The following is a 26,472-nucleotide window of genomic DNA, read 5'->3' on the forward strand; positions in this document are numbered from 1 at the left end:
AGTACTCGGGTCTGGCGGGATCATTCCTTTTTGTCCCATTTGCAGTTGAAACGATGGGTCCTTGGGGTCCAGAAGCAAAAATATTTGTTAAGGATCTCTCAATGCGTCTTATTGGGGCTTCGGGAGATACTAGGGCTGGTAGTTATTTCTGTCAGAGAATTAGCCTGGCGATTCAGAGGGGTAATGCTGCCAGCCTGTTGGGCACCTTGCCTCGATGTGACGCATTGGAGGAGGTGTTTTATTTATAAGATGTGTTTGTTTTGTTTTTAATTGTTTGAATAAATAAATTTGAGTACCTACCTAATTTTTTTACTAATATTGGGCGACTTTGTTCCAGTGGCTTTCGCATATCTCTTGTCCTGCTGAAGAAACTCACCAAGAGAACTTGAACCATAATACATACTCACGTATAAACTCAAGCCTATTTCCCACCGGGATAAGCAGGTACCTACTATGGAAGCTACTTGGATCCTGCACATTCCTCAAGTGTTTCACACCTACCGACCTCACTACATTCTTCGTAAGGACGTCCCTAAAGCAATGAAGAGAACTTGCATTGCAACCTAGACATTAATCAATTGTTCTCACTTCCTGTCGTTGTTGTCGTACTTGTAGATACTTACCTAAGTATTTAAAAAAAAAACATTACCATCCATAAAATGTATCATTTCCAACGCGTGGCGACGCTGCTTAGTCAACAAAATAAATATAGCGCCTGTTACTTTGAATAATAATACTTGTTAGTAGCATCTTTGCTATGAAATTTTATTCAGGGGCTGGAAATGTTTGTATTTATTATTGAAGGGGATACTAGTAGTGGAGAGTGAATAAAGCCGGAGCTTCTTAACTACTTATTGATGTACCTTCCGGTAGGTTTAGGGAATGTTGCGCCACTTGCTGACATCTCACTCGCGTGTGTCGTAGGTAGAGTGAAGCTGTCTGGCAGGTATTATCGTGTGGTAAAAACAGGGCCCTATTTATTGGAACCATCAACCCGTTCTGGAGCAGCTGCACCGTGGGGAGTACGTTCCCCTCCAGTCAATGGAGGCGAGGCTGTGCCACATCACGACCATTGTTGGTAGTGTTATACCATCTATATACTAATTATTATAATTATTAAAATTTGTAGGTTGACTACTACTGACGATGAAGAAGGATCTAAATAAACTCCGCCCTAATTTCTATCGTGTTTTACGTTCAAATCAAGGTGCCTATTCTATTTATTTGTAATTTGAAGGAATTAAATAAAATGCGTATAAAATAACGAGGCTATAATCTTACTACATACTAAAATACAATCACTAAATCTCTAATACAATGCATCTAATTTACAAATAGTAGTAGAGAAATAAACCAGTCTCTGCAGTGGAATGTAACAATATATTATTCTGTACAAGTGTTCAAGAATCGTAAGCGCATACGTAACTATAATCTATCACGAGTGTTGACGTTGGACAGCGGCGAGGCTAGCGGCCCGCCTCGTCGTCCGAGTCGTCGTCTTCGTCGTCGTCGTCGACGGGGTCGCGGGGGTCGCAGTGGTCGCGGGGGTCACCGTGGTCGCGGGGGTCGCCGTGGTCGCGGGGGTCGCCGTGGTCGCGGGGGTCGCGGTGGTCGTGGTCGCAGGGCGGCGCGCGGCGGCGCGGCGGCAGCAGGCGCGCGCGCTGGCTCTCGGGCAGCAGGTGGTAGGAGCAGCTGGCGCGCGGCGCGTGCAGCAGCAGCAGGCAGGCGGGCGCCGGCGCCGGCTCCGCGATGGAGCCGCAGCTGGCCGACAGCGCGCCGCCGCCGCCGCCGCCGCCGCCGCCGCCGCGCCAGCGCGCCGCGCGCGGCATGGTGCCGGCTCCGGCGCCGCCCCCGCCCCCGGCGCCGCCCCCGGCCCCCGCGCCGCCCCCGCCCCCACGCCGCCAGCGGCACGCGACGGCCCCCGCGCCCGCGCACGCGCCGCACGCCACCGCGCCGCCGGGGCCGCTGACGTTCGCGTACCTATAATTACAACATTGTTTATCTTTACGAGGTTGATTTCACACCGACCTCTGACCGTCCGACGGTGGAGCTAGCCGTCCCCAGTCCATGTAACAACGAAGTACTTAAGTAAGTACTGACCCCGGCTCGAGGTCGGCGGGCGGGCGCGGCGCGGGGGGCGCGGGGGGCGCGGCCCGTCAGGGCGGCTGCGGCCGCGCCACCACGCACACGCCGGCGTAGGAGCGGCCCACGGCCATGGCGGCGGGCAGCGGCGCCCAGGCGTCGGCCGCGGGGTCGTACACCTCCACGGTGGCCAGGTTGGCGGCGCCGTCGTCGCCGCCCACCACGTACAGCTTGCCCGCGTGCGCCACCACGCCGGCGTTGCGCCGCGCCGTGGCCATGGGCGCGGCCGGCGTCCAGCCCTCGCCCTCGCGGTAGCGCTCCACGGAGCGCCGCACGGCGGGCCCGTCGTGGCCGCCCACGGCGTACAGCGCGTCGCCCAGCACGCCCACGCCGGCGCCCGAGCGCCGCGCGGCCATGTCGGCCACGCGCTCCCAGCGGTCGGCGCCGGGCTCGTAGCGCTCCACCGACGCCAGGCACTGCCGCGACGCGCCGTCGTAGCCGCCCACGGCGTACAGCCGCCCGCCCAGCACGCCCACGCCCACGGACGAGCGCCGCGTGCTCATGCCGGCGATGGGCCGCCACACGCCCGCCGCCTCGCGCGTCTCCAGCACCTCGCCCGAGCTCAGCCCCGTCGCGCCGTCGAACCTGCACACGCCACGCTGTAGCTTGTGGAGCTGTACGCGTCAATTCACTTTTATTACAGCTTCACAGAGTGCCTTTTCAGGGACACCTGTATACTGTTATAAGAAGAAACGAAGAGAAGTAAAGGTAATTAGAATCAATCGGAACGTACCCGCCGACGGCGTAGATGCGGGTGCCGATGACGGCGACGCCCAGCGTGGAGCGGCGCGCAGCCAGCGCCGGCCCCGCGGCCCACGAGTCGCGCGCCACGTCGTACACGTCCACGCTGCGCACGCGCAACGTGCCGTTGAAGCCGCCCACGGCGTACACGCGGCCCTCCAGCTGCGCCAGCCCCGCGCGGCAGCGGCGCGACGGCAGCTCGGCCGCGGGCCGCCAGCGGGCCCGCTCCAGCGAGCAGGCCTCCACGTCGCGGATGGCCTTGGGCGCCTGTCCGCCCACCACCAGCAGTTCGGCCGGGGCCCGCGCCGGGGCCCGCGGCCGTGCCCTGGGACACGCCGCCGCCGCCGCCGCCCGCCGCGGGCCCCGCGCCAGGTGGAAGGCCAGCGCCTCGATCACCAGATCCTTGACGCGCAGCCCCGCGCTGGCCAGCGGCTCGGCCTGCGCCCGAGCCACCAGCGTCTCCTGCGCCACCAGCGGCAGCCGCACCCGCTCCAGCACAGCGCCCAGCGCCGCGCGCCGCGCTTCGGCCGCGTGCGCCACCCAGCGCAGCACCGCCTCCAGCACCACCTCCTCGCTCGGTACCACCAGCCGGTCCGATTCCAGCAGGCTGGCGAGCGCGTCCGCGTCCAGCGCCAGGAACTCGTCGCCCTCCACCACCTCCACGAAGTGCGTCTCAAGGTAGCCGCGCGCCAGCCGGGCCAGGTCCTCGCAGGCGTGCAGCTCGGCGAAGGCGCGGATGCCGAGCGCGTTGTCCGGCGCCAGCGCGGCCGCCAGGAAGGCGCAGCACGCGGCCCGCACGCCGCCCACCTGCAGCAGCGACGCGGCCGCCAGCAGCGCCTGCACCGAGCCCTCCGTCACGCACAGCGCCTCCGGCTCGTACACGTACGCCACGATCGCCTCGAGCGCCGCCGGCTCCACGCCACGGATGCGCACCGTCTCGCGCGTGCGCTCTTCGAACTGCGTGAACATGGCGCGGAAGTAGGGCGAGCTGGCGGCCAGCACGGCGCGGTGCGCCCACACGCCGGCGTCGCGGTCGGCGTCGGCGTCGGCGCCGCCCGCGGCGTCGGCGGCGTCGCCGGCCAGCAGGCGCACGTCGCACAGCGTGGCGGCGCGGCGCAGGCGCGCCAGCGCGTCCAGCAGGCGCGCCGCGTGCGCCGGCGCAGCGGGCTCCTGCGGCTGCGGCCGCTGCGAGCACTCGTCCAACGACGACTGCGAGGCGCAGCGCGCCAGCGCGTAGCGCGCCTCGGCCTCGCTGGCGCCCGCGTCGCCGCCCGCGCCCGCCTCCGCCTCGGCCACCTGCTCGGCCGCGTGCTCCGCCGCCATCTCGGCGCCCTGCTCCGCTTCGGCGCCTCTGTAACGTCAAGTACAACACGTAGTAAGCAAAAGGTTTTCAAGAATTTATTTTCCCCAAAATTCTCTATTCAAAGGTTGTGAAATTTGGTTGAAATTTAGGTGTTACTTATTTATCTTGCCTGCACAAGCACAACATTGTGTTCATTGTTCATTGTGTGCCTAAACTGAGCAAGTGTTATGAAAAGAAATTTCTCTCCTAAGATTAAAGACTCTTTTTGTCTTTAATTTAAAGTTGTAAAGAAACATATACAGGTAAATTTCCCATTAATCAAACCAGTTTAATCATTCATACCAATTTGTACATTTATATGTTTTCTTCTTTTAATTAATTCCAAACCACATTGGTACCAACCACAGAGTAGCAATGAGTTTGCAAGTTTACTCTATTTAACAAAACCTGCGTTCAGTAGTTGGTGGTGTTACAAAAAAAGTAATAAAATAATTATTGTTTTATTTCATCATCACAAGGAAATAGGTACCTAGTAATATTATGATATGATGTTTCTGCATTTGTGGAAGACATTGAACATTTCAACTTGTCATATTAGTTAAGTACCTAAACAGATTTGGAACTTTGATCTTAAGTTAATAAACAAGTTTACTATAATCTGTACAGTACAAGTTGGACGGTGACCTTAAATGCCCTGACAAATTATCGGCTCTCAATTGAAATGTGGTATGAGGTGGGACCATGAGGGGCAGCAGGTAACCATGACATCACTACAGTTTTCATTCAACGTACATGCAACGGACTGTACAAGATAATAATAGGTTTAATAGGAACATGAAGCTCAGTAATGGCACAAAAGGAATTCTGTCCTATGTATGTTTGAGCTGATCTAAAGTACCATCTAAAGTAAAAATAGAAATTGAAGCTAAGGCAAGTTGAATCATAATAATATATGATGAGTTGAATCATATTATAGTGATATAAATAAATAACAAAATGACAATACAATTTGCCAAAGATAAATTCATATATTAAACAAATTACTTTAAACTTTTGAAACACTATGTCTCCATGAGCTGTGAAGCCAATAGAATAGTGGTGAATATTTCTACTGTATGAAACATCTTACAGCTGATACTTACCACAGTTCTCTGATCTGTGGCAGCTACCTACTATATCCACTGACAAAAAGATTCAAGTAGGTACTAAACAAATATGATCTCTTGATATTAAGCATGAATTGAGCGAAATGTATGAAACTGTTGGATGGAAATGTAGTTAAGAAACACTGACAGCGGGTCGGGCGGCGCAACGGCGTCCGGGCGGTCCAGCTCGTCGCGGTGCTCCACCTCGGCGCGCTCCAGCTCAGGGCGCTCCTCCATAGCGCCCCCCGAGTCGCTCCTAGCACACAAGCTGCTGCCTCATCTACCCTATTCACTCAACACCACTGCACTAATATGCACACCACCACACGCTGACGTACTTTTGTAGATGTCTGCTTGCCTATTCACCACTATTACACAAAACATAAAGTATATCTTGTTGGAATACCTTACGCGGACAGTAAGTACAATGTCTATAAATAACTGTAATAAACAAAATAAACAACATCCACCATCCACCCACCCAAAAAGAACGAATGAATGTTTTAAGAACAAGGACCAGGGCTGCCAGATGAAAAAAAGGCATGATCGTACGTCAACTACAAAAAAATCGTATTCCAAGGAAATTTTGAAATGAAAAGATAATACAACTTAAATTTAGCTTCGATCGCCATCGACTCGCAAAGAAGAAGACTTAAAAGTTCAAAGTTTTTATGAAAAATGAGAATAATTCGTTAAGAATCAGAAAAATAATGCAATAAAACTGTTTATTAGACTTATACTAATTTTCTGAGGTTAATTTTTTTTTATTCGGAAAACTGCGCTATTCGTCATCTATCGCCTGCATCACTTGCATGTCCTCGGGTTTTATTATTCTTGGAACCAGTATCATGAGTGGCAGTAACGTCGGTACTTTTTACTGTAATTACTGGAAACAGCATTGGTAGGTTCAAGACAGTCCAGTTCCGATAGAATGGCGCCATCTAAATTTCCTTTATTTTCCTTTAGCGGGCACCACATTGCTTATAACCACCGGACAATGAGGGACTTTCCAGGCTCCGTTCCCCAAAAACAATATAGATGGCGTTGCACAGATTTAACGTAGTAATTAACGTAACATGGGGATATGGGACGCACCAAGAACGCACTCATTCCGTGAAATGTAAAAAATGGCAACACTAAATAAAATGTCAAACAAAAATGACAAATGAAAAGTTTCATGTTGTGTAGAGGGAACGGAAGTTAAGTTTCGAACTTATCAAAAGAGGTATTCTAAAGATAAAAATTCAGTCGTCTGAGTGACGAGGTGGACGCCGGTTTATTATGGAGTTGCGGATGTGGGCAGGGTCGGCGTTTTGCCTCGCGCTATTGTGTGCGGGTGCCCTGGGTGCGGCGCGGGATGACTTCGTACGGTTGTGGACAGGCGGCGCCCTGGAGTACGAAATAGACAGCGCGGCCGTGGTGTACCCAGCGGCAGCGCCCGCGCAGCAGGCCGGTTGGCGGCTGCGAGCGCGTCTCGGCCTGAGCCCACTCGCCTGCGCGCCCGACGAGGCGCTGCTGCAGCTCGAGGTAACCGGCATTGCCAGGAAAACTTATTATTAACAGCTGTAGGAATAAATGACAGCTTAACATGTTTCAGATAATCCAGTTACTTAAATGCCTCATTAAAAATTATTCCTTCTATAGCAACAGGCACATGGACAACTTTAAACATGGAGACAGTATAATTATATTTTAATTATTATTAACTATATAACTTTTCAAAACGTGCTTTTGTAGTTGTTAGTTAGGTAGAAACAAACTAGTTTTTTTTTAAGTTTAACAGTACTTATTAAAATAAAATACTACTTTAACTCTTTGTTGCAATAAAAAAAATATCAGACTTTTGATATTTATACAATATAATGTATTAAATTTAATTTTTTATTTATATGTAGAAAATACATTTATTTATATAATGTAGAAGCAATACAAGCCTTTTATTACTATACATTTTAAAATATTTTTTAATCACATTTTGGTAATTTCTTCTGAAAGGAGGCAAGTCAACTGGCAAATAAGGGATATTTCTATAAAAATATAAAATTGTAGTTAATGTTATATTTCTAAATAAAGATTTTAATTGACTAAATCTATACATATAAAGACGAAATATCTGATTTACCTATATTTTTTATGTAGTAAGCTACAACAACTCTTCTTATTAATAATTTTGTTATAAATAATGCAAACAGCAAGGCAATGTCATAGAATAAAGCAATACAATACAAACACTTTCTATTGCACTTAAAACTTGCTCTTTAATGCACTTCTTTTTTAATCATCTCTAGAATAATGCACTGCTTTTAGAATATCAAGGTATAATAAAATAAAGTTTGGGTCTACCAGAATTGGCACCACTATAATGGGTATGGGGATATTTTGTCAGTGATCATGAAAGCTAATACTAGTCATGGATGCTGGTTGTTATCATATAATTGTTATGGTAGCCATCTTCATGGCGTGTAGGTATTTACTGAACACATAATGTATTTATACATAAAGCATGTGACATTATTCATCATCATTTATATGTATACTTAAATAACATTTTCTGCTGGGTTGTACTTCTGGGGAACAATGAATAACAATATTGCAATTCAATGTTACTTCGTTTAAACACACACTCTCTTGGTGTAACCCTGTTTCATCAAATAATGCTCCCAAGCAACATCACAACCTTAATACAACCTTTAAACTTGTAAGGTTGTTTCTGTTGTTCCTCATCGGCTCCCTCCCCTCGCCATCTTAACATCCCTAAAGACGTATTCTTTATATCAATGAGTTCTAGAACAGAAGATAAGAAACTAACTCCTTACGTCAGCTGCTGCTATATGTGTCCACTGCGCTGCTTATTTCTCAAATATAATTAGCTAAGTCAAACTGATATTTGGCACATGATCACCATGATCTACAACAATACAGCTAATTGCTATACCATTGGTAATCAATGACCACTTGTAAATGTTCTGTTTATGACATACAAATAAAACTGTGGTGTGTTCTAATATTTGCTATCCATCCTGTAAGTGATTACTTGATTAGTTAGTACATAATAAAGTTCATAAAGTAATATATTCTTGAAACACTTTAATACTGTTGACAACTATTGTTTAAATAATAATTCAGGTGTCTTGTCTACCTATTATTATTTATATTGAATAAAATAGCTTTTAAAAATAAGTACATTTAAAATACTGCATAATATTTCATTACTTCTGAGATAATATTGTGCAATATTATCTCAGAATGTCTCAGACTCTGATAATGATGTCATATTTTTAAATGCTTAAGTTTTATAGGTAAAATATTATTTGTTAAAATATTTTTATTTGCATTTGTTACAATCGTAAATAAATATTAACACTAGTAATCAAAACAACATCATTGTAAAGATGATATTCATTTTCTTAATGAATACAAGTTATGTAGTATTACTGTAGTAATAAAATCCACCAATGGCTCTTGTTAGCGTGAACACACAATGTGCTAATGAATGGTGGACATGAGACATTTGGAACCACTCTCGGGATTAAATTATTGACGCAGCTAGTACGTACAACATAATGCCAATATTGTTTACTTTTTAACTTGTCCAAAAAGATCTTGATCTTAACGCGCCACTATTTGTTCATTGTTTCGTCCAACTGACACCGACGGAAGTATCGTGCGTTAGTCCCGATCCGATGTAATACCGTGTCCATGCCAGGTGCGGGCGCCGCGGCTGGAGCTGCTGGGCGGCGCGCGCGGGGCGCAGCTGGGCCCCTCGCTGTGGGACGCGCCCGCCGCGCGCCAGCCCTTCTACGTGCACTGGCACGCCGGCGCCGTGCGGGCGCTGCTGCTGCCGCCCGGGGACCCGCCGGCGCTGCAGGACTACAGGCGCGCCATCGCCTCGCTGTTGCAGGTGACACCTCGCCTCCCCGCCACCCGCCACCCGCCACCCCCGCGGCCGAGGAGCACCACGCGCTGACCCCGTCTGCAGTTCCAGATAATGGACGGCGAGCGCAACGAGACCGACGCGTCGGGCACGTGCTCCGTGCTGTACGAGACGCTGTCGCCGCTCGAGTTCCGCAAGCTGAAGCGCGCGTGCCGCTGGGAGGGCGCCGACGAGGGCGCGGTGGAGTCGCGGCGGGTCACGCGGTACACGCTGAGCGCGGCGCGGGACGCGCTGGAAGCCGTGACGGCCGAGGAGGAGCACCGGCTGGGCGCGGCGCCGGCGGCGGGCGCGGCCGACGCGGCCGTCAAGGCGCGCGCCTGGGCGCGGCTGCGGCGCGCGGCGGCCGAGCGCGGCGCCTGCGCGCCCGCCGCGCCCGGCCTGCGGCCCGCCCTCGCCGCGCTGCCCGCCGCGCTGGACGCCGTAGCGCTGCCGCTGCGGGCACAGGCACGTCCTTATCGCGGGTTATCGCGACCCGACCTTTGCTATGTACGCCCGCGTCGCTTTGCGTTCAATGTTATGACAAGTTATCTAACTAAGATTATTGGCGACGCCGAGTATGACAAATGCATGTCATTTATAATTATTTTAGATGAATTTACGTAGTATGGAGATAGTTTAAGAAATTATATCTACTTTTAACATTTTTCTCTGGTGGAAGTACAGGAGGAAGACGACGATTTAGAAGAGGCGGAGGCGGAGGAACGGTGGGCGGCGCTGGCCGCGGCCGGCGCGGAGCTGCAGGACGCGGGCACCGCGGGGCAGGGCGGCACCGAGCACGTGGCGCAGGTGGCGCTGCGGGCGCTGGAGGCCGCGCGCCTCGCGGGGGCGGAGCGCCTCACGCGGGTGCTGCAGGACCAGGACACCGAGGCCAAACTGTACGTTATGGATTCCGACGACTACTTATTTATTTACTTGCGAATGAGTATAATTTTCGACGTTCGGCTAGATGACACGTGATCGGTTAACCTTCCCATATTATAATCTAGTTATTTCAAGTTCAAGTAACAGACATGCGAGCAGTACAGTAGAGCCACTTTCGATGGTATTATCCCAAAAGGGTGGAGGTGGCGCGCATCGTGGGCGCGGCGGGCACTGAGGCGGCGCACGAGGCGGCGTGTGGCGCGCTGCAGCTGCGCGGCGGCGCCGCCACGGCCGCCGCGCTGGCCTACCTGGCCGCGCTGGCCGGCGCCGCGCCGCCGCCGCCCGTGCTGCGCGACCTGCTGCGCCTGGCCGACGACGCGCGCGACCCCGGCGTGGCCGCCGCCGCGCTGCTGGCCGCCGCCGCCGGCGTCCGCGCCGACGACGCGGCCGGCGCCGACGACTCGGCCCGCGCCGACGTCGCCGCCGCCGTGCGCGAGCACGCCACGCGCCGCCTCGCGCGCTGCCGCGACGCCGCGTGCCGCGACGTGGCGCTGCTGGCGCTGGGCGGCGCGGCGCACCCGTCCTCGGCCGCGCTGCTGCTGGAGCGCGCCGAGGCGGGCCAGCTGGAGGCGCTGCGCGCGCTGCGCCGCGTGCCGGCCGCGCTGGGCGCCGCGCGCCTGCACCGCGTGCTGGAGCTGGCCGCCGACGAGCGCCGCCCGCTGGAGCTGCGCGCGCAGGCGCTGGAGCTGGCGGTGGAGCACAGCGTGCGGGCCCCGCTGGCGCTGACGCTGACGGCGCGGCGGCTGCTGCGCCAGCGCGGCGCGGCGGCGGGCGAGCTGCGCCGCGTGCTGTGGGCGCGGCTGCGCCAGCTGGCCCCGCAGCACGAGCCGGTGCAGCAGTTCCTGCGCGCCGCCGCCGCCGACCCCGAGCTGGGCAGCTGGCACGCGCAGGCGCACCCGGGTACTGACTCTCATACATTATGTACTTCTAATCTGTCAATAATCACCGATTCAATATCGAGTAAGAGAGACGTAATAATAGTTTCCAAGACTCTATTACTTGAAACTTCGCAGTCCAAAAGAGAACAACTTTTAACTCAAACTCAACTCTCGTGTCTTCTGAGTTGGCATGCTTTTGACGAACCATGTCTGTTTTTCTTTTGTCTTTCGGGTTCATCATCGTGTACTGGCAACCGTCTTTAAGGGCTAATGTTGAGTCCAAGTCATCGATAGTATTCAACGTGTCATTTACTCTCGGCAACGAATTGAATCGAATTTTCTCTTTCGACATGTTCGATATAATAAAATTCAAAAATCCCGATTATCTTTTTAAAGTGGGCATGAGCCTCGAACTTTACGTCCCCCTTTAAGTGTACATCGATCCATGAGGTGTGTATTGTCGTTTTGTATCGTACGATGTGTGACTGTAGACCAGATAAATGATTTATCTATCGATCTATCTCCTTTTTTGTGCTAATTTTTACTCGATTTGATTCCGTGAAACCACGACAGGCACCTCGGACGTGGTGGTGCGAGCGGCGCCGTGGGGCGGCGGCGGCTGGCACGCCGAGCTGGACGCCGTGACCGTCGCCAGCCACGCGCTGCTGCGGGACGCCGCCGTGCAGCTGCGGCTGCGGGGGCCCGCCGGGCCGGCGCTGCCCGTGCTGGGCGTGGGGCTGTGGACGCGCGGGCTGCAGGCGCTGGCGGGCGTGGAGGGCGGCGAGGAGGGCGAGGACGCCGCCGCCGGCCTGCGGCTGACCGTGGGCGGCGCCGCGCTGCCGCCGCTCACGCTGTTCACCGGCCAAGCGGAGCTGCTGTCGCACGTGTGGGCGGGCTCGTGCAGCACGGCCACGCCGGCGCTGCGCGCGCTGCTGCCGCTGCGCGGGGCGCGCGCGCGCGTGGCGCTGGCGGCGGCGGGCGGCGCGGCGCGGCTGCGCGCCACCGCGGCCGGCGCGCTGGCGCTGGACGCGCGCGCCGCGCTGGCGCTGTGGGCGCGCACGGCGGCCGCGCGCCTGCGCCTGCGCGCCGCGCTCGCCGCCCGCGCCGCCGCCGCGCTGGCCGCGCCCTGGGCGCGCGCCGCCGCCGCCAGCCGCGCGGGCGCCGCGGCGCGCCTGCGCGTGGCCGCCGACCTCGACTTCTACTCGGCCGTGGCGCTGTGCGTGCGCGTGGACCTCGCCGACCACGAGTACCGGCGCGCCGAATCGGCGCAGGCGGGCGCGCCGGCGGCGCGGCCTCACGCGCGGCGGCGGCGACTGCGCGTGCCGCTGGCGGGCCGCTCGCTGGCGCTGGGCCGCGCCAACCACGCCGCGTGCCGCGCGCTGCCCGCCGCCGCCGACGACGACGACGACGACGAGCCCTAGCGCCCCTCGGCCGCGAGTCGAATCCGTTCAGGGTCTACCAAATAATAGTCATACCTGACCTAATATTTCTAACGTATCATCTTGGACGATCTACGAGAATGTTGCTATTAGATATTAAAAATAATTTCGAAGATCTGTAAAATACGTGGATATCGAATAAACGTTTATTTTATATAGATTAATTTTATCAAAAATAAAATAATTTATTTACGCTCTCTATTAATTCTTAAACGTTCAAAACGCTTTTTATTTCACCTACATATATCCACCTCCCACTTTTAGTAAATATGTGTGGTATTTTATTTTAAAATCTAGACACGCGGTAGCGTGTAAGTTAAGTACCTAAACAATAAATATGGATGTTTACAGTTTTTTCCTAACGTGTCTGTTTCTCGAAGATATACTTAAATGTAGCGATAATAATTTTACCATAATACATAACCGAGGAATATCCGTCGGGTGAGTAGTAAGATGTAAAAATCAGTAAGTAATCAAAACTCATAACAGCCGGTCTTTAACACGTTAACAGTCCCCATACAAGCGTTTCAAAACATGCCATATGTCCAAATGAGATATTATATTTTTTGGCTTTCGTTTGTTATTCAATGTGACATGTTTTTGACTTTTTCTATTTATAAGGTCTTTGGCTACAAGTCCTTTATGAAAATATCAACAAATTTTACGAGTCCGTGATTTGACAGCCCATAAAGCTGCACTGGTCTCGTGTACCTCATAGGGTACACGAACTCGGCGGAACCGCTCCCCGTGTGCCACATACGGTACACCGGACTGTTAACGTGTTAATCCCCGAGTAGTAAGTTTGGCCTAAGAATGCTGTCGACTCCTTCCGCCAACCTTCATGAATCGATCATTTCTACAATTTTCTACGAGTTGCCACTCAAAATTAATACATTTCCATCAATTTTATCCCCAAGTAGTAAGTTTGGCCTAAGAATGCTGTCGATTCCTTCCAACAACCCTCACGAGTCGATCAAATATACAGTTTTCTACGAGTTGCCACTCAAAGTTAATACATTTGCATAAATTTTATCCCCGAGTAGTAAGTTTGGCCTAAGAATGCTGTCGACTCCTTCCACCAACCTTCATGAATCGATCAAATATACAGTTTTTTAAGAGTTGCCACTCAAAGTCAATGCATTTGCATCAAATTTATCCCCAAGTAGTAAGTTTGGCCTAAGAATGCTGTCGATTCCTTCCAACAACCCTCATAAATCGATCAAATATACAGTTTTCTAAGCGTTGCTACTCAAAGTCAAACCACTTGCATCATTTTTACTCCTAAGTAGTTAAGTTTGGCCTAAGAATGCTGTCGACTCCTTCCGCCAACCTTCATGAATCGATCATGTTTACAGTTTTCTACGTGTTGCCACTCAAAGTCAATGCATTTGCATCAAATTTATCCCCAAGTAGTAAGTTTGGCCTAAGAATGCTGTCGATTCCTTCCAACAACCCTCATAAATCGATCAAATATACAGTTTTCTAAGCGTTGCTACTCAAAGTCAAACCATTTGCATCATTTTTACTCCTAAGTAGTAAGTTTGGCCTAAGAATGCTGTCGACTCCTTCCGCCAACCTTCATGAATCGATCATTTCTACAGTTTTCTACGAGTTGCCACTCAAAGTTAATACATTCCCATCAATTTTATCCCCAAGTAGTAAGTTTGGCCTAAGAATGCTGTCGATTCCTTCCAACAACCCTCACGAGTCGATCAAATATACAGTTTCTACGAGTTGCCACTCAAAGTTAATACATTTGCATAAATTTTATCCCCGAGTAGTAAGTTTGGCCTAAGAATGCTGTCGACTCCTTCCACCAACCTTCATGAATCGATCAAATATACAGTTTTTTAAGAGTTGCCACTCAAAGTCAATGCATTTGCATCAAATTTATCCCCAAGTAGTAAGTTTGGCCTAAGAATGCTGTCGATTCCTTCCAACAACCCTCATAAATCGATCAAATATACAGTTTTCTAAGCGTTGCTACTCAAAGTCAAACCACTTGCATCATTTTTACTCCTAAGTAGTAAGTTTGGCCTAAGAATGCTGTCGACTCCTTCCGCCAACCTTCATGAATCGATCATGTTTACAGTTTTCTACGTGTTGCCACTCAAAGTCAATGCATTTGCATCAAATTTATCCCCAAGTAGTAAGTTTGGCCTAAGAATGCTGTCGATTCCTTCCAACAACCCTCATAAATCGATCAAATATACAGTTTTCTAAGCGTTGCTACTCAAAGTCAAACCATTTGCATCATTTTTACTCCTAAGTAGTAAGTTTGGCCTAAGAATGCTGTCGACTCCTTCCGCCAACCTTCATGAATCGATCATTTCTACAGTTTTCTACGAGTTGCCACTCAAAGTTAATACATTCCCATCAATTTTATCCCCAAGTAGTAAGTTTGGCCTAAGAATGCTGTCGATTCCTTCCAACAACCCTCACGAGTCGATCAAATATACAGTTTTCTACGAGTTGCCACTCAAAGTTAATACATTTGCATAAATTTTATCCCCGAGTAGTAAGTTTGGCCTAAGAATGCTGTCGACTCCTTCCACCAACCTTCATGAATCGATCAAATATACAGTTTTTTAAGAGTTGCCACTCAAAGTCAATGCATTTGCATCAAATTTATCCCCAAGTAGTAAGTTTGGCCTAAGAATGCTGTCGATTCCTTCCAACAACCCTCATAAATCGATCAAATATACAGTTTTCTAAGCGTTGCTACTCAAAGTCAAACCACTTGCATCATTTTTACTCCTAAGTAGTAAGTTTGGCCTAAGAATGCTGTCGACTCCTTCCGCCAACCTTCATGAATCGATCATGTTTACAGTTTTCTACGTGTTGCCACTCAAAGTCAATGCATTTGCATCAAATTTATCCCCAAGTAGTAAGTTTGGCCTAAGAATGCTGTCGATTCCTTCCAACAACCCTCATAAATCGATCAAATATACAGTTTTCTAAGCGTTGCTACTCAAAGTCAAACCATTTGCATCATTTTTACTCCTAAGTAGTAAGTTTGGCCTAAGAATGCTGTCGACTCCTTCCGCCAACCTTCATGAATCGATCATTTCTACAGTTTTCTACGAGTTGCCACTCAAAGTTAATACATTCCCATCAATTTTATCCCCAAGTAGTAAGTTTGGCCTAAGAATGCTGTCGATTCCTTCCAACAACCCTCACGAGTCGATCAAATATACAGTTTTCTACGAGTTGCCACTCAAAGTTAATACATTTGCATAAATTTTATCCCCGAGTAGTAAATTTGGCCTAAGAATGCTGTCGACTCCTTCCACCAACCTTCATGAATCGATCAAATATACAGTTTTTTAAGAGTTGCCACTCAAAGTCAATGCATTTGCATCAAATTTATCCCCAAGTAGTAAGTTTGGCCTAAGAATGCTGTCGATTCCTTCCAACAACCCTCATAAATCGATCAAATATACAGTTTTCTAAGCGTTGCTACTCAAAGTCAAACCACTTGCATCATTTTTACTCCTAAGTAGTAAGTTTGGCCTAAGAATGCTGTCGACTCCTTCCGCCAACCTTCATGAATCGATCATGTTTACAGTTTTCTACGTGTTGCCACTCAAAGTCAATGCATTTGCATCAAATTTATCCCCAAGTAGTAAGTTTGGCCTAAGAATGCTGTCGATTCCTTCCAACAACCCTCATAAATCGATCAAATATACAGTTTTCTAAGCGTTGCTACTCAAAGTCAAACCATTTGCATCATTTTTACTCCTAAGTAGTAAGTTTGGCCTAAGAATGCTGTCGACTCCTTCCGCCAACCTTCATGAATCGATCATTTCTACAGTTTTCTACGAGTTGCCACTCAAAGTTAATACATTCCCATCAATTTTATCCCCAAGTAGTAAGTTTGGCCTAAGAATGCTGTCGATTCCTTCCAACAACCCTCACGAGTCGATCAAATATACAGTTTTCTACGAGTTGCCACTCAAAGTTAATACATTTGCATAAATTTTATCCCCGAGTAGTAAATTTGGCCTAAGAATGCTGTCGACTCCTTCCACCAACCTTCATGAATCGATCAAATATACAGTTTTTTAAGAGTTGCCACTCAAAGTCAATGCATTTGCATCAAATTTATCCCCAAGTAGTAAGTTTGGCCTAAGAATGCTGTCGATTCCTTCCAACAACCCTCATAAATCGATCAAATATACAGTTTTCTAAGCGTTGCTACTCAAAGTCAAACCACTTGCATCATTTTTACTCCTAAGTAGTAAGTTTGGCCTAAGAATGCTGTCGACTCCTTCCGCCAACCTTCATGAATCGATCATGTTTACAGTTTTCTACGTGTTGCCACTCAAAGTCAATGCATTTGCATCAAATTTATCCCCAAGTAGTAAGTTTGGCCTAAGAATGCTGTCGATTCCTTCCAACAACCCTCATAAATCGATCAAATATACAGTTTTCTAAGCGTTGCTACTCAAAGTCAAACCACTTGCATCATTTTTACTCCTAAGTAGTAAGTTTGGCCTAAGAATGCTGTCGACTCCTTCCGCCAACCTTCATGAATCGATCATTTCTACAGTTTTCTACGAGTTGCCACTCAAAGTTAATACATTCCCATCAATTTTATCCCCAAGTAGTAAGTTTGGCCTAAGAATGCTGTCGATTCCTTCCAACAACCCTCACGAGTCGATCAAATATACAGTTTTCTACGAGTTGCCACTCAAAGTTAATACATTTGCATAAATTTTATCCCCGAGTAGTAAGTTTGGCCTAAGAATGCTGTCGACTCCTTCCGCCAACCTTCATGAATCGATCATTTTTACAATTTTCTACGTGTTGCCACTCAAAGTTAATACATTTGCATAAATTTAATCCCCGAGTAGTAAGTTTGGCCTAAGAATGCTGTCGACTCCTTCCACCAACCTTCATGAATCGATCAAATATACAGTTTTTTAAGAGTTGCCACTCAAAGTCAATGCATTTGCATCAAATTTATCCCCAAGTAGTAAGTTTGGCCTAAGAATGCTGTCGACTCCTTCCAACAACCCTCATGAATCGATCATTTCTACAGTTTTCTACGAGTTGCCACTCAAAGTTAATACATTTCCATCAATTTTATCCCCAAGTAGTAAGTTTGGCCTAAGAATGCTGTCGATTCCTTCCAACAACCCTCATGAATCGATCAAATGTACAGTTATCTAAGGGTTGCTACTCAAAGTCAAAATATTTGCATCATTTTTACTCCTGAGTAGTAAGTTTGGCCTAAGAATGCTGTCGACTCCTTCCGCCAACCTTCATGAATCGATCATTTCTACAGTTTTATACGAGTTGCCACTCAAAGTTAATACATTTCCATCAATTTTATCCCCAAGTAGTAAGTTTGGCCTAAGAATGCTGTCGATTCCTTCCAACAACCCTCATGAATCGATCAAATATACAGTTATCTAAGGGTTGCTACTCTACGCTACGCTAAACTTTGGCAACTGTATCGTCGGTAATTTAACGAAATTATGTTGATTAGCGGAATTACTGGCACAGCTGTCCTTTTCAGCTATTGGTTTGTTATACTGACACAATATGTCCTGGGCACGTACTAAAGCCTTGTAATATTGTGACTCAAATTCTGCACGTTCAACAAACTGCGCTTCTGCGCTTTCAACAACACATTCCAATTGTAATTGCACCGTGTCATATTGGTCATATAACTGTTCGATCTTACCAATGCGTAACTGTAGTTCTCGTGCGTCGGCGACAGACAATGGACCCCTTTCACATAATGACTGCAAATAATTATTGAAGACAGTAATTCGACCCTTAAAACTGCCCCTTTTTTTAATTAGTTCTTTCTCATCGGTCATTTTGGGAGATCGGATGACTTCGACCTGAAATGTTTACAATTATAACATGTAAATACACTAATTACACTGTATACTTATGTGAAAATGGAAGAAAGTTGATCATGAAACAATTGTAAGTAATAAACAACAGATTCACAAACGTTGTTTACGCGCACCGTCCTTAATATCTATTACGGACAGTGGCCCCGATTCCTGGAGACACCGTCTAATTTTATTTTAAGTTATATCTGTCATTTTCATATCCGTCGAAAAGGAAAGGGACGGATGATTCACAGCTCTTAATTTTAGGAAGAATGAGTAAATGAACGTATCGGATTATTGACTGATGTAAAATTTTTAGACGGTTGGTTTAGATTTGTGCTTAAAATTGACGTGTGTTCCATAAATTTTATGCTTGTCGATTACCCGTCCCTTTCCTTTTCGGCGGATAAGAAAATGACAGATATAACTTAAAATAAAATTAGATGGTATTTACAGGAATTAGCACCAGTATATAATCAAAAATTACGCAATAGATTGCAATTTTCGTTTTAACTTCAAGTTAATAACAATAAGAAGATGCTTGACAACAAATTTATATGTAAATAATTACGATTAACTTATGTTTTACAAGTTAAATCTTGTCTAGAACAATATAGCACTAGATACCTATTACACGACGTAATAACGTGAATAATTCGTTTAATTAAGTTAAAATAATTTTGCATTCAATGCTTACTGTACCGAAATAGATACATTTTAACTTATTTACTGAAAAACATAACAATAATTGGCAGAATTATTCACAATGCAATAAGTATCTTAAGTTAACTCAATACACAGAAAGTATTTACTAACCTTATCGATAGTAATCCTATTTAGACACTATATACTACCTGTTTTGAGTGCTGGGCTATAGTTTTATAATGAATTCTAGACTTAACACTGCTTATTTTATGTACTCGAACCGCATTCCACGTTATAGATCATAACCTCCAATCCCGTGTGAATCTTCTATTGACTTTAATTTTACTAATTCTTAATACTTCTTCAAAATAACAACTGGTCCTTATTATCTTCGTATCCGGCTCGATCTTGGGCCAAATGTTGGGAATCTTGCTAAGGGTTTTATATGAATTAAACCAAGAAGTACGGCAGACTATGTAATCAAGTACATGTTACAGTGCTTAATGACTAAGAGGACGATAATCCTCGTAATAATGAGAAAAATCGGCGACAAGCGACGGCTTTGCATTATGAAGGCATCAGGCGCTTGAACATGGGGTATGGTAGTAAGTACTTGGGGTATGGTAGTAAGTACTTGGGGTATGGTAGTAAGTACTTGGGGTATGGTAGTAAATACTTGGGGTATGGTGGTAAGTACTTGGGGTATGGTAGTAAGTACTTGGGGTATGGTAGTAAGTACTTGGGGTATGGTAGTAAATACTTGGGGTATGGTGGTAAGTACTTGGGGTATGGTAGTAAGTACTTGGGGTATGGTAGTAAGTACTTGGGGTATGGTAGTAAATACTTGGGGTATGGTGGTAAGTACTTGGGGTATGGTGGTAAGTACTTGGGGTATGGTAGTAAGTACTTGGGGTATGGTAGTAAGTACTTGGGGTATGGTGGTAAATACTTGGGGTATGGTGGTAAGTACTTGGGGTATGGTGGTAAGTACTTGGGGTATGGTGGTAAGTACTTGGGGTATGGTCGTAAGTACTTGGGGTATGGTGGTAAGTACTTGGGGTATGGTGGTAAGTACTTGGGGTATGGTCGTAAGTACTTGGGGTATGGTAGTAAATACTTGGGGTATGGTGGTAAGTACTTGGGGTATGGTCGTAAGTACTTGGGGTATGGTAGTAAGTACTTGGGGTATGGTGGTAAGTACTTGGGGTATGGTGGTAAGTACTTGGGGTATGGTCGTAAGTACTTGGGGTATGGTAGTAAATACTTGGGGTATGGTGGTAAGTACTTGGGGTATGGTCGTAAGTACTTGGGGTATGGTAGTAAGTACTTGGGGTATGGTGGTAAGTACTTGGGGTATGGTGGTAAGTACTTGGGGTATGGTGGTAAGTACTTGGGGTATGGTGGTAAGTACTTGGGGTATGGTGGTAAGTACTTGGGGTATGGTGGTAAGTACTTGGGGTATGAAAGTAAGTACTTGGGGTATGGTAGTAAGTACTTGGGGTATGGTGGTAAGTACTTGGGGTATGGTGATAAGTACTTGGGGTATGGTGGTAAGTACTTGGGGTATGGTGGTAAGTACTTGGGGTATGGTGGTAAGTACTTGGGGTATGGTAGTAAGTACTTGGGGTATGGTAGTAAGTACTTGAGGTATGGTGGTAAGTACTTGGGGTATGGTGGTAAGTACTTGGGGTATGGTGGTAAGTACTTGGGGTATGGTGGTAAGTACTTGGGGTATGGTGGTAAGTACTTGGGGTATGGTGGTAAGTACTTGGGGTATGGTGGTAAGTACTTGGGGTATGGTGGTAAGTACTTGGGGTATGGTGGTAAGTACTTGGGGTATGGTGGTAAGTACTTGGGGTATGGTGGTAAGTACTTGGGGTATGGTGGTAAGTACTTGGGGTATGAAAGTAAGTACTTGGGGTATGGTAGTAAGTACTTGGGGTATGGTCGTAAGTACTTGGGGTATGGTAGTAAGTACTTAAGGTATGGTGGTAAGTACTTGGGGTATGGTGGTAAGTACTTGGGGTATGGTGGTAAGTACTTGGGGTATGGTAGTAAGTACTTGGGGTATGGTAGTAAGTACTTGGGGTATGGTAGTAAGTACTTGGGGTATGGTAGTAAGTACTTGGGGTATGGTGGTAAGTACTTGGGGTATGGTGGTAAGTACTTGGGGTATGGTCGTAAGTACTTGGGGTATGGTAGTAAGTACTTGGGGTATGGTGGTAAGTACTTGGGGTATGGTGGTAAGTACTTGGGGTATGGTGGTAAGTACTTGGGGTATGGTGGTAAGTACTTGGGGTATGGTGGTAAGTACTTGGGGTATGGTAGTAAGTACTTGGGGTATGGTAGTAAGTACTTGGGGTATGGTGGTAAGTACTTGGGGTATGGTGGTAAGTACTTGGGGTATGGTGGTAAGTACTTGGGGTATGGTGGTAAGTACTTGGGGTATGGTGGTAAGTACTTGGGGTATGGTGGTAAGTACTTGGGGTATGGTGGTAAGTACTTGGGGTATGGTGGTAAGTACTTGGGGTATGGTGGTAAGTACTTGGGGTATGAAAGTAAGTACTTGGGGTATGGTAGTAAGTACTTGGGGTATGGTCGTAAGTACTTGGGGTATGGTAGTAAGTACTTGGGGTATGGTGGTAAGTACTTGGGGTATGGTGGTAAGTACTTGGGGTATGGTGGTAAGTACTTGGGGTATGGTGGTAAGTACTTGGGGTATGGTAGTAAGTACTTGGGGTATGGTAGTAAGTACTTGGGGTATGGTAGTAAGTACTTGGGGTATGGTGGTAAGTACTTGGGGTATGGTCGTAAGTACTTGGGGTATGGTAGTAAGTACTTGGGGTATGGTGGTAAGTACTTGGGGTATGGTGGTAAGTACTTGGGGTATGGTAGTAAGTACTTGGGGTATGGTAGTAAGTACTTGGGGTATGGTGGTAAGTACTTGGGGTATGGTAGTAAGTACTTGGGGTATGAAAGTAAGTACTTGGGGTATGGTAGTAAGTACTTGCGGTATGGTGGTAAGTACTTGGGGTATGAAAGTAAGTACTTGGGGTATGAAAGTAAGTACTTGGGGTATGGTGGTAAGTACTTGGGGTATGGAAGTAAGTAAGTACTTGAGGTATGGTAGTAAGTACTTGGGGTATGGTGGTAAGTACTTGGGGTATGGTGGTAAGTACTTGGGGTATGGTGGTAAGTACTTGGGGTATGGTAGTAAGTACTTGGGGTATGGTGGTAAGTACTTGGGGTATGGTAGTAAGTACTTGCGGTATGGTGGTAAGTACTTGGGGTATGAAAGTAAGTACTTGGGGTATGGTGGTAAGTACTTGGGGTATGGTGGTAAGTACTTGGGGTATGGTGGTAAGTACTTGGGGTATGAAAGTAAGTACTTGGGGTATGGTAGTAAGTACTTGGGGTATGGTCGTAAGTACTTGGGGTATGGTAGTAAGTACTTAAGGTATGGTGGTAAGTACTTGGGGTATGGTGGTAAGTACTTGGGGTATGGTGGTAAGTACTTGGGGTATGGTAGTAAGTACTTGGGGTATGGTAGTAAGTACTTGGGGTATGGTAGTAAGTACTTGGGGTATGGTAGTAAGTACTTGGGGTATGGTGGTAAGTACTTGGGGTATGGTGGTAAGTACTTGGGGTATGGTGGTAAGTACTTGGGGTATGGTGGTAAGTACTTGGGGTATGGTGGTAAGTACTTGGGGTATGGTGGTAAGTACTTGGGGTATGGTGGTAAGTACTTGGGGTATGGTGGTAAGTACTTGGGGTATGGTCGTAAGTACTTGGGGTATGGTGGTAAGTACTTGGGGTATGGTGGTAAATACTTGGGGTATGGTAGTAAGTACTTGGGGTATGGTAGTAAGTACTTGGGGTATGGTGGTAAGTACTTGGGGTATGGTGGTAAGTACTTGGGGTATGGTGGTAAGTACTTGGGGTATGGTGGTAAGTACTTGGGGTATGGTCGTAAGTACTTGGGGTATGGTCGTAAGTACTTGGGGTATGGTGGTAAGTACTTGGGGTATGGTCGTAAGTACTTGGGGTATGGTCGTAAGTACTTGGGGTATGGTGGTAAGTACTTGGGGTATGGTGGTAAGTACTTGGGGTATGGTGGTAAGTACTTGGGGTATGGTCGTAAGTACTTGGGGTATGGTAGTAAGTACTTGGGGTATGGTGGTAAGTACTTGGGGTATGGTAGTAAGTACTTGGGGTATGGTGGTAAGTACTTGGGGTATGGTGGTAAGTACTTGGGGTATGGTAGTAAGTACTTGGGGTATGGTGGTAAGTACTTGGGGTATGGTGGTAAGTACTTGGGGTATGGTAGTAAGTACTTGGGGTATGGTGGTAAGTACTTGGGGTATGGTGGTAAGTACTTGGGGTATGGTGGTAAGTACTTGGGGTATGGTGGTAAGTACTTGGGGTATGGTAGTAAGTACTTGGGGTATGGTGGTAAGTACTTGGGGTATGGTAGTAAGTACTTGGGGTATGAAAGTAAGTACTTGGGGTATGGTAGTAAGTACTTGGGGTATGGTGGTAAGTACTTGGGGTATGGTAGTAAGTACTTGGGGTATGGTGGTAAGTACTTGGGGTATGGTCGTAAGTACTTGGGGTATGGTGGTAAGTACTTGGGGTATGGTAGTAAGTACTTGGGGTATGGTGGTAAGTACTTGGGGTATGGTGGTAAGTACTTGGGGTATGGTAGTAAGTACTTGGGGTATGGTGGTAAGTACTTGGGGTATGGTAGTAAGTACTTGGGGTATGAAAGTAAGTACTTGGGGTATGGTAGTAAGTACTTGGGGTATGGTGGTAAGTACTTGGGGTATGGTAGTAAGTACTTGGGGTATGGTGGTAAGTACTTGGGGTATGGTCGTAAGTACTTGGGGTATGGTGGTAAGTACTTGGGGTATGGTAGTAAGTACTTGGGGTATGGTGGTAAGTACTTGGGGTATGGTAGTAAGTACTTGGGGTATGAAAGTAAGTACTTGGGGTATGGTAGTAAGTACTTGGGGTATGGTGGTAAGTACTTGGGGTATGGTAGTAAGTACTTGGGGTATGGTGGTAAGTACTTGGGGTATGGTCGTAAGTACTTGGGGTATGGTGGTAAGTACTTGGGGTATGGTGGTAAGTACTTGGGGTATGGTGGTAAGTACTTGGGGTATGGTCGTAAGTACTTGGGGTATGGTAGTAAGTACTTGGGGTATGGTGGTAAGTACTTGGGGTATGGTAGTAAGTACTTGGGGTATGGTGGTAAGTACTTGGGGTATGGTGGTAAGTACTTGGGGTATGGTAGTAAGTACTTGGGGTATGGTGGTAAGTACTTGGGGTATGGTGGTAAGTACTTGGGGTATGGTCGTAAGTACTTGGGGTATGGTAGTAAGTACTTGGGGTATGGTGGTAAGTACTTGGGGTATGGTGGTAAGTACTTGGGGTATGGTGGTAAGTACTTGGGGTATGGTGGTAAGTACTTGGGGTATGGTAGTAAGTACTTGGGGTATGGTGGTAAGTACTTGGGGTATGGTAGTAAGTACTTGGGGTATGAAAGTAAGTACTTGGGGTATGGTAGTAAGTACTTGGGGTATGGTGGTAAGTACTTGGGGTATGGTAGTAAGTACTTGGGGTATGGTGGTAAGTACTTGGGGTATGGTCGTAAGTACTTGGGGTATGGTGGTAAGTACTTGGGGTATGGTAGTAAGTACTTGGGGTATGGTGGTAAGTACTTGGGGTATGGTAGTAAGTACTTGGGGTATGAAAGTAAGTACTTGGGGTATGGTAGTAAGTACTTGGGGTATGGTGGTAAGTACTTGGGGTATGGTAGTAAGTACTTGGGGTATGGTGGTAAGTACTTGGGGTATGGTCGTAAGTACTTGGGGTATGGTGGTAAGTACTTGGGGTATGGTGGTAAGTACTTGGGGTATGGTAGTAAGTACTTGGGGTATGGTGGTAAGTACTTGGGGTATGGTGGTAAGTACTTGGGGTATGGTGGTAAGTACTTGGGGTATGGTGGTAAGTACTTGGGGTATGGTGGTAAGTACTTGGGGTATGGTCGTAAGTACTTGGGGTATGGTCGTAAGTACTTGGGGTATGGTAGTAAGTACTTGGGGTATGGTGGTAAGTACTTGGGGTATGGTGGTAAGTACTTGGGGTATGGTGGTAAATACTTGGGGTATGGTAGTAAGTACTTGGGGTATGGTGGTAAGTACTTGGGGTATGGTGGTAAGTACTTGGGGTATGGTCGTAAGTACTTGGGGTATGGTAGTAAGTACTTGGGGTATGGTGGTAAGTACTTGGGGTATGGTGGTAAGTACTTGGGGTATGGTGGTAAGTACTTGGGGTATGGTGGTAAGTACTTGGGGTATGGTAGTAAGTACTTGGGGTATGGTGGTAAGTACTTGGGGTATGGTAGTAAGTACTTGGGGTATGGTAGTAAGTACTTGCGGTATGGTGGTAAGTACTTGGGGTATGAAAGTAAGTACTTGGGGTATGGTAGTAAGTACTTGGGGTATGGTGGTAAGTACTTGGGGTATGGTCGTAAGTACTTGGGGTATGGTGGTAAGTACTTGGGGTATGGTGGTAAGTACTTGGGGTATGGTGGTAAGTACTTGGGGTATGGTGGTAAGTACTTGGGGTATGGTAGTAAGTACTTGGGGTATGGTGGTAAGTACTTGGGGTATGGTAGTAAGTACTTGGGGTATGGTAGTAAGTACTTGGGGTATGGTAGTAAGTACTTGGGGTATGGTGGTAAGTACTTGGGGTATGGTCGTAAGTACTTGGGGTATGGTAGTAAGTACTTGGGGTATGGTGGTAAGTACTTGGGGTATGGTGGTAAGTACTTGGGGTATGGTGGTAAGTACTTGGGGTATGGTAGTAAGTACTTGGGGTATGGTGGTAAGTACTTGGGGTATGGTAGTAAGTACTTGCGGTATGGTGGTAAGTACTTGGGGTATGAAAGTAAGTACTTGGGGTATGGTGGTAAGTACTTGGGGTATGGTAGTAAGTACTTGCGGTATGGTGGTAAGTACTTGGGGTATGGTGGTAAGTACTTGGGGTATGGTAGTAAGTACTTGGGGTATGGTGGTAAGTACTTGGGGTATGGTGGTAAGTACTTGGGGTATGGTGGTAAGTACTTGGGGTATGGTGGTAAGTACTTGGGGTATGGTGGTAAGTACTTGGGGTATGGTGGTAAGTACTTGGGGTATGGTGGTAAGTACTTGGGGTATGGTGGTAAGTACTTGGGGTATGGTCGTAAGTACTTGGGGTATGGTGGTAAGTACTTGGGGTATGGTGGTAAATACTTGGGGTATGGTAGTAAGTACTTGGGGTATGGTGGTAAGTACTTGGGGTATGGTGGTAAGTACTTGGGGTATGGTCGTAAGTACTTGGGGTATGGTAGTAAGTACTTGGGGTATGGTGGTAAGTACTTGGGGTATGGTAGTAAGTACTTGGGGTATGGTGGTAAGTACTTGGGGTAT

At 47.5% G+C, this 26,472-nt stretch overlaps 3 protein-coding genes across 4 annotated transcripts; 1 reads left to right on the forward strand and 2 right to left on the reverse strand.

Annotated features, from left to right (window-relative positions):
• Positions 1 to 1,466: 1,466 nt before the first annotated feature.
• On the reverse strand, positions 1,467 to 2,069 carry LOC126373745 (uncharacterized). The gene is made up of 3 exons (XM_050019984.1): positions 2,029 to 2,069; positions 1,810 to 1,980; positions 1,467 to 1,761 (listed from the first exon to the last, which is right to left on the reverse strand). The coding sequence occupies exons 1-3, from the start codon at positions 2,067 to 2,069 to the stop codon at positions 1,467 to 1,469; spliced, it is 507 nt and encodes a 168-aa protein (XP_049875941.1).
• Positions 1,917 to 5,844, reverse strand: LOC126374061 (kelch-like protein 3). Of its 2 annotated transcripts, XM_050020503.1 has the most exons (4): positions 5,738 to 5,844; positions 5,480 to 5,587; positions 2,876 to 4,234; positions 1,920 to 2,727 (listed from the first exon to the last, which is right to left on the reverse strand). In XM_050020503.1, exons 2-4 carry the CDS (start codon positions 5,566 to 5,568, stop codon positions 2,157 to 2,159), a joined length of 2,019 nt encoding a protein of 672 aa, XP_049876460.1. In that variant the 5' UTR covers positions 5,569 to 5,587; positions 5,738 to 5,844; the 3' UTR covers positions 1,920 to 2,156. The 2 variants fall into 2 exon arrangements, with proteins under 2 accessions (XP_049876461.1, XP_049876460.1); XM_050020504.1 differs by lacking the exon at positions 5,480 to 5,587 and having other exon boundaries at positions 1,917 to 2,727.
• A 624-nt stretch (positions 5,845 to 6,468) lies between these two features.
• Positions 6,469 to 12,725, forward strand: LOC126373746 (microsomal triacylglycerol transfer protein). Its single transcript, XM_050019985.1, has 7 exons — positions 6,469 to 6,858; positions 9,038 to 9,232; positions 9,311 to 9,709; positions 9,929 to 10,140; positions 10,323 to 11,086; positions 11,638 to 12,011; positions 12,042 to 12,725. The coding sequence occupies exons 1-7, from the start codon at positions 6,613 to 6,615 to the stop codon at positions 12,483 to 12,485; spliced, it is 2,634 nt and encodes an 877-aa protein (XP_049875942.1). The 5' UTR covers positions 6,469 to 6,612; the 3' UTR covers positions 12,486 to 12,725.
• Positions 12,726 to 26,472: the final 13,747 nt, after the last annotated feature.

The sequence above is a fragment of the Pectinophora gossypiella genome, chromosome 16 (genome assembly GCF_024362695.1).
Source record: "Pectinophora gossypiella chromosome 16, ilPecGoss1.1, whole genome shotgun sequence".
Lineage (NCBI taxonomy): Eukaryota > Metazoa > Arthropoda > Insecta > Lepidoptera > Gelechiidae > Pectinophora > Pectinophora gossypiella.

Coding starts and splice junctions, on each gene's coding strand:
- LOC126373745 (XM_050019984.1), bottom strand. CDS start 2,069: ATGGACTGGGGACGGCTAGCTCCACCGTCGGACGGTCAGAG. Junction 1,981..2,028: donor CCACCGTCGGACGGTCAGAG/GTCGGTGTGAAA, acceptor TTGTAATTATAG/GTACGCGAACGTCAGCGGCC. Junction 1,762..1,809: donor ATGCCGCGCGCGGCGCGCTG/GCGCGGCGGCGG, acceptor GCTGTCGGCCAG/CTGCGGCTCCATCGCGGAGC.
- LOC126374061 (XM_050020503.1), bottom strand. CDS start 5,568: ATGGAGGAGCGCCCTGAGCTGGAGCGCGCCGAGGTGGAGCACCGCGAC. Junction 4,235..5,479: donor GTTGCGCCGCCCGACCCGCT/GTCAGTGTTTCT, acceptor TTGACGTTACAG/AGGCGCCGAAGCGGAGCAGG. Junction 2,728..2,875: donor CGCATCTACGCCGTCGGCGG/GTACGTTCCGAT, acceptor TGGCGTGTGCAG/GTTCGACGGCGCGACGGGGC.
- LOC126373746 (XM_050019985.1), top strand. CDS start 6,613: ATGGAGTTGCGGATGTGGGCAGGGTCGGCGTTTTGCCTCGCGCTATTG. Junction 11,087..11,637: donor GCACGCGCAGGCGCACCCGG/GTACTGACTCTC, acceptor AAACCACGACAG/GCACCTCGGACGTGGTGGTG. Junction 12,012..12,041: donor CGCTGCTGCCGCTGCGCGGG/GCGCGCGCGCGC, acceptor CTGGCGGCGGCG/GGCGGCGCGGCGCGGCTGCG.